Source organism: Pipistrellus kuhlii, unplaced genomic scaffold (assembly GCF_014108245.1).
Source record: "Pipistrellus kuhlii isolate mPipKuh1 unplaced genomic scaffold, mPipKuh1.p scaffold_m20_p_32, whole genome shotgun sequence".
Classification (NCBI taxonomy): Eukaryota; Metazoa; Chordata; class Mammalia; order Chiroptera; family Vespertilionidae; genus Pipistrellus; species Pipistrellus kuhlii.
The window spans coordinates 3,322,061-3,332,923 of NW_023425532.1; the positions used below are offsets into that span (position 1 = coordinate 3,322,061).

At 45.5% G+C, this 10,863-nt stretch overlaps 1 protein-coding gene across 1 annotated transcript; it reads right to left on the reverse strand.

The window, feature by feature from the left end:
* Positions 1-2,077: 2,077 nt before the first annotated feature.
* LOC118731808 (dual specificity protein kinase CLK3-like) lies at positions 2,078-3,732 on the reverse strand. Its single transcript, XM_036460671.2, has one exon. The coding sequence runs from the start codon at positions 3,714-3,716 to the stop codon at positions 2,262-2,264; it is 1,455 nt and encodes a 484-aa protein (XP_036316564.1). The 5' UTR covers positions 3,717-3,732; the 3' UTR covers positions 2,078-2,261.
* Between the last annotated feature and the right edge of the window lie 7,131 nt (positions 3,733-10,863).

The following is a 10,863-nucleotide window of genomic DNA, read 5'->3' on the forward strand; positions in this document are numbered from 1 at the left end:
AGAGGGAAAAATTCAGTCCAACTCACCTCATGCAGTTTAATTGTGTTTCACATTCATTGCAAATTAGCACCTTTAACTTTATCCATATGCTTTTTTTCACCAGGAAGATAAGATTTTTGTCTTGGAATTCATACCAAATGTTCTGGGTAATTACATGAATATCTAAACCATTTTATTTCTGCAGATTTAGATGTTAATTTTTTGATGCCCAGGCACTAAAATCATTTTTCAAAACTAACAGAAATGAAGCAAACTGTCCCTTTCTAAGAGCCCATCAAGGAATGAGAAGGTTAAACAGAGAGAGGGGTTAGATTACCCAGCTAACTTACTGGGATGAGACTCCCTCCTCCAAAATCTACCATTTTTATGCCTAAATAAATAGTTTGTCTATAGTCAACAAGCCACCAATGAAAAAAATACAGAGTTGGTGTTAAGATCAATAAACAAAATAGTGGTGTTTTTTGTTTTTTAAAGGGAAATATTTAAAAGTTACATAAACCAACTTTCTAAAAATATCAATTACTTGATTTCCTCAATGACCCCACCCCCAATCATTGGCATTTTTATTTATTTATTTATTTATTTATTTATTTAAATGTCTCATTTTTTAAAATATATTAATATATTTTTTTTATTGATTTTTCACAGAGAGGAAGAGAGAGGGATAGAGAGCTAGAAACATCGATGAGAGAATCATCAATCAGCTGCCTCTTGCACACCCCCTACTGGGGATGTGCCGGCAACCAAGGTACATGCCCTTGACCGGAATTGAACCCGGGACCTTTCAGTCTGCAGGCCGACGCTCTATCCACTGAGCCAAACCGGTCCTGGCTCATTGGCATTTTTAGAAAGTAGCATAGTTGAAAAGCATGAACTTGGGCTCAAATCCAAGCCTAACTGCTTTCTGGTCCTGAGGCATTGAGCATATCACTGATCCTTCAGTTTTCTTACTTGTAAAATCAAGACAATAATGTCTATTGCTTAGAATTGCTGCAAGGATTCAGGAAGATAATGTATGTACATTTCCTGGTCTACAGCAACATATCTCTGTTCGGCCATTGAAGCACGAGCGTCTGGGGTAGAAGGACAGATCCCAGCTTGAGTCAAGGAGCCCGAGTCCCCATGTGGAGATCCGGTGAACGCAGCTGGGATCAGGGCACAGCATGGGCCTCTGTCCTGCCCAGTGGCACTGCACCGAAGCTGGGTGGGCAGCGTTCTCTCTCCTGGCAGGCCTTGCAGACTGGCTCCTACGTGGACCTATGGGGAGCCCAACTGGTTCCTGTGGTCCAGGCAGCTGTGGTCTGGCTTACCCAGAAGATGCTGCACAGGTATGGGGCAGGCTCCTTGCAGGCACCCGGCACCTGAGTGGTGGAGGCACTTCCCTGGCACGGGAGCCCTGGCATCCTGGGGGAGGGTAGCAGGGGGACAGAGAGTGAACTTGGCGGACACCCCACCTTTTCCATCCCTATCACCCCACCACCAGGTATCTGTCAAAAGGCCGCAGCCCCCCTACCTGAGCACTCAGGAGGTTGGTCATCACCACCCACCCCCAGTTCCCTGTCCCAGCCCAGGGCCCGGCCTCAATCAGGCAGTCAGGGCCTGCCAACCACTGATTGCCATCTGCCGGGCAATCGATCTGGGCTGGGGCTCCCATCGCCCAGCTCCCTCAGCACCTGGGAGCCAGGCAGCGGCTCTGCTCCCTGTGATCACCACTGGTCACCATCTGTAGGGCGATTGGTGGGTCAATCAGACTCCAGCTCACACCTGCCTTGGCCTGGCGCCACCTGCCCACCTGCTCTACCATCTACTGTGGTCCTGCTCTCCTCAGCACCTCCACTGCCAGCCTCGCATCACAGACACCCGCCCTGTTCCACACCATCCCCTGGTGGTCAGCACACGTCATAGCGGGTGGTTGAACTCCTGGTGGGACTCCTGGTCAAGAAGACAATTTGCATATTAAGCTTTTATTTTATTTGCTAAGAAAAACTTTATTAATAAGATAGGGAGCCTGGAGACAACACACTGGTCCCAGAGGTTACAAACTAAGAAATACTTTATTATAACTTTACAACATATAAAATAGCTTGGGTCAAATCTGTGCTTTCTGGCAGCTGAGCATATCTTCACCCTTGCAGGCACCTGCCTTCCTTCACGCTGTACTGTTCATTGGGTGGCTCTGGCCCTGGGGCCCAGTGCTTAGAGGTTGGAGAAAGAGGGCCAGGCAGCCCAGTTCCATCTCCTCATGTAGTGGCCTGTGCCTGTCAGATGCTGGGTTTGCAGCTGGTGTGGAAGGACCGCTCCTCAGGGGTCAGGCCAGCAAAGAAGGGGTGCAGCAGAGCCTCCGGCAGTGTGATGCGCTGGGCAGGGTCAAACTCTAACATCCTCCTCAGCAGGTCAAACAGGTGCATGTGCTCCAGGGAGTCTTGGAGCATGTAACTCTTCAGAGGTTTGCAGTTCTCCCTCACATACAGGCCATCAGCACTGTCCTCATCCCAAATCAGGCTGCCTTTGTAGAAATATTTCTGCTTCTTCGTTCGGTACATCATGTGTGATGGGATGGGCCCTAGGATCTTCTCCATCATCACCAAATGCTCTCGGTTTTCGTGGGTCTGGAAGAGGGCGAAGCCCCGGTAGTACTCGAAGAGAATGCAGCCAATGCTCCAGACGTCACAGGGCTGTGCCCAGCCCAACTCAAGGATCACCTCAGGTGGGCGGTAATGACGAGTGGCCACAATGGTGCTGTGATGCTCATAGTCAAAGGTGGCACTGCCGAAGTCAGCAACTCGGATGCTGGTGTTCTTCACCAACTTCTCCTCGCACCCCTTGTGCTCATTGTAGAGCGTTTCAAACTCAGAATTCACAAACAGGATGTTCTCTGGCTTCAAGTCTGTGTGGGTCAGCTGGTTCTCATGTACAAAGCTAAGGGCGTGGCAGAGCTGGTAGGCCATATGCCGGACATGTGGTAGGGGGTAAGGCTGGAAATTATTCTCCTTCAGGAACTCAAAAGTGTCCTTGCCCAGGAGCTCAAAGGTGATGCATATGTGACCATGGAAGTTAAACCAGTCAGACATCGAGACGCACAAGAACTTGTTCTCTTTGTCCTTTTCCTTGATCATTTTGAGAACATTGACTTCTAGCCGGGCAGCCTGCCGGTACTTGCTCACGTTGCGAATGATCTTCAGGGCAACTTGAGACTTCCCTCGGGCATGGTCCAAGCACTTTACCACCTTGCCAAAGGTGCCCTCGCCCAGGTTCCCCACAATCTCATATCGCTCTTGAAACCAATCGCCGATTCGGCACACCAAGTGGCCGTCCTTATCATCTACCACAAACCGCTTACTGCTCTGTTGGCCTCTTGAGGAGGCACTGCTACAAGATTTGGTGCGGCGTCTGTGGAGAGGGTAGCCATGTTTGCGAATCCCGAACGGCTCTTTATCCCGGGACAGTCGAGGATGATGGGAACGTGAAGATTCACGATACTCCTCACCAAAATATGGGCTCCGCTCTCCACATCGGTATGGGTCGCTATCATGGCGCTCCCGGTACCGCCTCTGGTAAGGTAAGCGGTCGTGGCTTCTGGACCGAGGGGGTAGAGGCTCCCTTCGAGATGAGTATCGCGGTCCCCCTTCATGCTCCCGACTGTAAGACTCCCTCTTCCATTGGTAACTGAGATATGGATCTGGCTCAGGGGAGCCGTATTGCTTACACTGATCCATAGTCTCCTGGGCTGAGGCGGCGGCAACAAGGCCCCACTTCCCGCTGTCGAAGCCTTTTCCGCTTCCGGTCACAGCCTCCGTCAGTCAGCCCGCGGTGGCCCCGCCCCTTGCGTGACGCTGCTGTCGCCAGCTCCAGGTCGCTGGCCTGGCTGCTCTAGCTCCGGATTCGAAGGCACTTTAGGATTTTATTATGTAGGATATTTAAAGTGTCATTCCCAGTTTCTAGTTAAGAAGTTCTAATTTATAGTAGGAAAACTTTTAAAAATTCATGATTCAAGACTTTCATAGACGTGATTGTGGCATGAGGGGAGCAATGGTAGTAAGGTCATAATACCAAACATTCAAGCCCATATTACTTTGTTATGATGCACATGGGAAGGACATGGCCATATTTTTACACAGATATTTTTTTCTCATCTCTTTATGCAAAATATTTACATATTTTCTCAACATCTTCTTTCCCCTCCCTCCCTCCTTTCCATTCCTTCCTTCTTTTCTTCTTTCCTTCCTTCCTTCCTTCCTTCCTTCCTTCCTTCCTTCCTTCCTTCCTTCCTTCCTTCCTTCCTTCCTTCCTTCCTTCCTTCCTTCCTTCCTTCCTTCTTTCCTTCCTTCCTTCTTTCCTTCTTTCTTTCCTTCCTTCTTTTTTTTGTCTCAACATTTAGCAGTATCCTTTCAAATTCTATATCCTGCAACTCCATTTGTTACACATGAAAGTCATAGCAAAAACCAGTTCCCAGAAATTGAACTTGCCTTTTTTTCCAGTAACCACCCATCACTGGGCTTGATGAGATCACTAATATCCGAGTTTTATAATATACTAGAGGTCCAGTACATGAAATTCGTGCACTGGGTGGGGGTGTCCCTCAGCCCAACCTGCACCCTCTCCAATCTGGGACGCCTCAGGACTGCTGGCTCCCAACTGCTCGCTTGCCTGCTTGATTGCCCCTAACTGCTTCTGCCTGTCAGCCTGATCATTCCCTAACCACTCCCCTGCCAGTCTAACTGCTCCCCTGTTGGCCTGATCATCTCCAACAGCCCTCCCCTGACATATTGGACAGTCCTAACTGGTTTGCCTCAGTGGATGGAGCATCGAATTGCAGACTCAAGGGTCCCAGGTTCAATTCCGGTCAGGGGCATGTACCTTGGTTGGGGGCACATACCCAGTGGGGAGTGTGCAGGAGGCAGCTGATTCATTTTTCTCTCTCATAGATGTTTCTAGCTCTCTATCCTTTTCCCTCCCTCTCTGTAAAAAAATCAATAAAATATATTTTTAAAAGAAACATTTAAGATTCCTCCATATCTGCCTGGCTGGTGTTGAGACCTCAGGCTGCCATCACTGGGAGGGGATCAGTTCCTCGGGAGTGCACGCCCCTCCTAGGCTGAGACTCCAGGCTGCAGGTTTGTGTGTGTGGGATCACTCCGTGAGGAGTGAATTTGTTTTTGTTTTTTATTAAGGGTCAGAAGGGCCTCTGGGCAGCATTCCGCCAGGCTGCTCACTCTGCCAGCTCTCAGTGGCAGCCCTCCCTGAGACTGGGGACTCTGGTGGGTATGAAAGGACTGGGCACCACCATCTTGTGGGTATAGGCACCACCATTTCTGTCACGAGTGATAGTTAATTTGCATATTACTCTTTTATTAGATAGGATACTCTCTTATTCTAGATTGGCTTGTGACTTGTAGAAGAGATTTTAGATGATTCTTTATGTATTTATAGAATCTTATTTGAAATGAAAGAGATTTTTAAGTATCTTCATAATTGAAATAATAGTCAATACAAAGCAGTTTTCTAAAATCCAATCCACAAACTTTAGTAATCCAGGCCCATTGCATCAATTTTCTCCAAATTAAATTTGAAATCACTAAAGAGCAAGAAATTACTTAAGAGCAACATTGACAAGGGCTCCAGTACCCTCCATTTGTGTCAACCTGCCCTAACACCCCACCAGTCACTTATAGTCTGTGCTCATGAGCACCTAAAAGCCACTCCTGGTTCAGTGACTTTGCTGCTGCATTGCTGTCATCCTTCCTGGACTCCTCAAATGCCTCTAAAGACCTTAGTTCTTTCCATCTGCCAGCTGCTGCTGGCTCCTTTACGGTATAATCTTGCTGACCCCAGGCCATGGTGGCCTATAAGAAGAGCACAGTGCCTTAGCCAGGTGGGGTTCAGGCATTTATCCTCTTCCAGGTCCTGAGGACTCCAACTTAGGGACAGGCATATCCTCATTTCCCCTCGAAACACAAAGTGGTCATTTTGCGCCTTCTATCTCACTATGCAACTTTGCTTTTGGCTGTAATGATAACAATTCAGTATGGGGGTTCTTGGATTTTGTTTGTTAGTTAATGTCTTTATTAGTCAGGATCCCACAAGAAACAGGTGGCACACTACAGGGGTGATTGAAGAACAAAGGGCTACTTAAATTGTGGATAAAGTGAAGGGAACCAACAAGGTTGGTGATGTACTCCAGGAACTAATGAAAGTAAAAAGCCTGGGACTAATGAAAGGATGAGTGCTGTTCCTGAAACCCAAAAGAGCTGTAGCTGTGGAAATAGCTATGGAGTTGGCTATGGAGTTGATAATGGAAACTCACTTGCCAGGGAGGTAGAGTGAGGGTAGAATACATTTTCTGATTTCTTTTCTTCAACTCCTGACTTCCCGTTAGTGCCTCACACAGGCCCAACCCAACCAGAAGCCAGAGGCCCAGTGGGCCCAGTTGATGCAGCATCATAGAGGGCAGCTTCAGGGCACAGAGAATGATGGAGAGGAGAGGAACATGGATCTCTAAGAGAAAACTGAGGAAATCACCAGGAATATTTTAATGCAAGAGAAATATGAAATGGATGAAAATATTTATTATTAAGTGAAATAAAGGATGGGTGCTATTCAGCAGTAAAAGGGAGAAAGGAAGGAATTGAGTTATGAGGAACAAGGGACCATTTCTTCCTAACTGTTTCCCATAGCAGAATCCTAGGTGCTGCAGCTAAATACTAGTAAATCCTGTTTTCATTATACCATGTAAAGGGACTATAGGAGGCCACAAATACAGGGAGGTAAGATAATGTGAAAATTTTCTTAGGGGCACAGACCAATTTTGATTCCATATTTTCTTTTTATTTTGATTCCTGCAATAGGGCTTCCTGCTGCAGTCGCTGCCCCACCTGCTTTCCTCCCTTCTCCCTCCCCATCTGCTTCTCTCCCTTCTCCGCATCTCGCCTGCTTCCCTTCCTTCTTCCCTGCCCTGCTTGCTTGCTTCTCTACAGTGCTTGGCTTCTTTCTACACATCAGTATTTGCTCTGGCCTGGATATGCAAACTAACCGCCATATTAGTTGGGTTAATTTGCATAGTCGCCCTGATTGGCTTATGGGCATAGCAAAGAAGATGTGGTCAATTTGCATGTTTCAATTATAATAAATGTAATGGTGTTGTCCTTTTCGGATACTAAATTCAAGGGCAATTTGTTTCACAGTAGTAAATAGTAAATACAGGATTACTACTATTGTATGATCAAGGAAAGACACATTTCTTTCTGCCATTCTCTGCCTATAAAGAACATTATCCCAATAAATCTACATGAAATTTAAAATAATGGGATTTCTACCTAGTAAAATATTCTAAAATATGAATGACTAGATATCTTAAAGGTACTAAGCAATCAGAGGGAACAATTCTCCCAGGATGTTACCCACAAAAATGCCTATTGTTAGTATCATAGAATGTGAAAATTCTATGGGCACAGACCAATTTTGATTCCATATTTTCTTTTTTACCTCTTGGAAGGAAAAGTTATTTTTCACTAATTTCATCTTATAGACTTTAAAAAAATAAATTTTCATCAACAGAATACTCTGGAATGGCTTCCAGAAGATACTAATTAAAGCAATCATATAAACAGCATATTTTTGGAACAAGTTTCATTTTTGAAATGTTATTTATTCATTTTAGAGAGGAAGGGAGAGAGAGAGAAAGAGATAAAAACACCAATGATGAGAGAGAACCATTGATCAGCTGCCTCCCCAATGCCCCACAGTGGGGATGCAGCCCACAGCCTGGACATGTGACCCGACTGGGAATCAAACCATAACCTTCTGGTTCATAGGTTGATGTTCAATCACTGATCCATGATCGTCAGGCACAAGTTTCATGTTTGAACTCATCTCCACATCCTTTATTGACAGTCTTTTTTTTTTTTTTTTTTTTTTTTTTTTTTTTTTTTTTTTTTTTTTTTTTTTTTAGGAGTAGCTCAAAGCCTGTATCACTATTGAGAGATGACCTTGCTGGCCCACAGTCAATAGCCTGTTAGTGGGATCCTTTCTCCCATCTCTGGGCAGCAAGTTAATCCCAGTGAAACTTTCTGGTCTGACAGCAACAAAGCAACTGGACAAAATCATGGCTTTGATTCAGCCTGGAAATAGCCCATGATGGTTTCTCACAGGTTTGTTGAATGACTGTCCATGGAAGTGAGGTCTCACCATCTGAAAGGAATTTCATTTCTTGGGTTGAGGCTTGGAAGATAGATACAAGTTGAGCTTTCCCACCCTTTCTTTCAATAAGGCTCATTAAGTAATCTGAATTGTCAATGGCAGAATGATTTCCCTGCAGGTCTTAGAGTTTGTCAAAAACATCCAATTTATAATCCTAAACCAACACAGTTTACATTTTGTGTATATGTCTTGGCAGATTACAAGCCAAAAAAAAATGCAGACATGAGGCTCCCTTGTACAGTCTAAAGCTAGAGTTCTGATTGTGCCAACATTCCCATTACAACCCATAATTCCAAGGGTCAAAATGGGAACAAGGAAGAGAATACCCCACAAGGGTCTGACCATTTCTGAGAAGAGTAGCTTGGTGATTTTCCTGATTCAGACTTGGATGTGCATCTTCACACAAGTAAGAATAAAGATCAGATTTCAAGAGGACTCAATCAATTTTGAGTGAGAGATGAAACGCCTCATTTCTGTTGACGTAAGTCTGGTGATTTGCATTTCTGGCAGTCAATAATACTGCCAGGCCTTCTAGGACAGCTACTGTGGGAAACTTCCATAGTTTTCTATTTAATTTCTTACATGGGAACTTTTGAGAAGAGTTAAGAAATCTACTTTACTATGGAACCTAAAGATCATTGTGGAATCATTTGGAACTGCATCAAGGTGAATAAAATGTCTCTGGGACCTGAAGAAAGCTTTCTGCTGTCTGGAATTTATATAAACACTAGAGGCCTGGTGCACAAAATTTGTGCACGATGTGTGTGTGTGGGGGGGGGGGGGGTCCTTCAGCCCAGCATGCACCCTCTTCAATCTATGACAACCCTCTTATAATCCAGGACTGCTGGATCCCAATCAATCATCTGGCTGCCTGCCTTATTGCCCCTAACTGCTTCTGCCTGCCTGCCTGATCACCTCCTAACCACTCCCCTGCCAGCCTGATCAACACCTAACTGCTCCCCTACTGGCCCGATTGCCCACAACTGCCCTACCCTGCAGGCCTGGTCACCCCTAAATACCCTCCTCTGCAGGCCTGGTCATCCCCAACTTCTCTCCCCTGCCAGTCTGGTCCCCCCCAGCTGCATTTATCTGCCAGCCCAGTAACCCCTATCTGTCCTCCCCTGCAAGCCTGGTCCTCACTAACTGCCCTCCCCTACAGGTCTGGTTCCCCCCTACAACTACCCTCCTCTGCAGGCCTCGTCCCTCACAACTGCACTCCCCTGCAGGCCTGGTCTCCCCCCTCTCCCCGCCCTCAATTGCCCTTCCCTGCTGGCCTGATTGCCAACGACTGCTTTCCCCTGCTGGCCATCTTGTGGCAGCCATATTATGTCCACATTGGGGCATCCATCTTTGACCACATGAGGGTGGCCATCTTGTGTGTTGGAGTGATGGTCAATTGGCATATTAACCTTTTATTAGGGTGAGCCCTCAATAAATTCCCATCTAATTTAGACCACAAATGTTGACTCAGCTTTGCCTTGGATTGGCTGGCCAATATCAGGGTACCTTGTCCCAGACAACTACCAGCCTCTTTATTGGGAGCAAGAAGAGGGTGCATGCGGGGCTGAGGGACACATACCCCACCCCCATGCTTGGATGGTAAAGTTCACTGATAATGTGTGGGTTTATTGCTGTATATATATGAGGTATGAGGGCAAGATGAGAGCACACCAATCAGAGCTAGAGGATTTAGAGATCATAAGTTTTGCCTAGTGACCAAGTGGCTAGTGGGATGGTAGTAGATCAGATTTGTGTTCCTAATTCTTAATTATCTCCTTGTAATGAAATTGCACATCAATATCCTTTGCCATGTAAGTTTGCAGTACCTCTCAGGAGAGAAAAATTATCCCTGACCCATTGGTTTTGGCCTTGGCTATGTGACTTACTTTGGCAAAAGAAATATTAAGTAGAAGTGAAAGGGTGCCGTTCTTAGCTGAGATCTTAAGGAGTATTGTGTATTTCCACTTACTTCGTGTGTGTGTGTGTGTGTGTGTGTGTGTGTGTGTGTGTGTGTTGGCATAAACTGTGAGAAGAACATGCCCCAGATAGTTGCTGGCCCCAGAATTAAGAGAAATGTGGAACAAACCTTAACAGAAGTTGAAAATTGGAGCTGAGCCCAGCTGAACTACAGATAATCTTATTGTCTCTGAGCTAGAAATAAATGTTTATTGTTATAAGTCATCAAGTTTTGGAATCATTTGTTACACAGAATTATATCAGCAGAACCCTTGTTAATACACCTGATTAATCCCCCATCTTCCAATGTTCAAATAACAGGATTGCAACTATATGAAGAGGCCATTGGTTATTATCTGCCTCTATCCCATAATGAGATCACCAAAGCCATACCAGTGAGATGACAAGCCCCTGGCACTGAGGTGACCATCTCCTGAGATACTGATGTAAGGTGGTGGAGTCAAAGCTCAAATTCCTAAATCCTCATGCCATGATAAAATAAATCCTTAATTTCACTTAGAAAACACTTTTCCAATTAAACAATCACATGTCATAGTTGTATAAACATTGGATACACAGTGTAGTCAAACACTGTGTATGGCCTATGTGTAAATTAAGCCAGGAAACACCATGATGATTATGTTCTAGTGTCAGAAACTCCTCCTAGGACATTTTCTCAACAGTCTAGACACCTGAATTCATATATGGTGT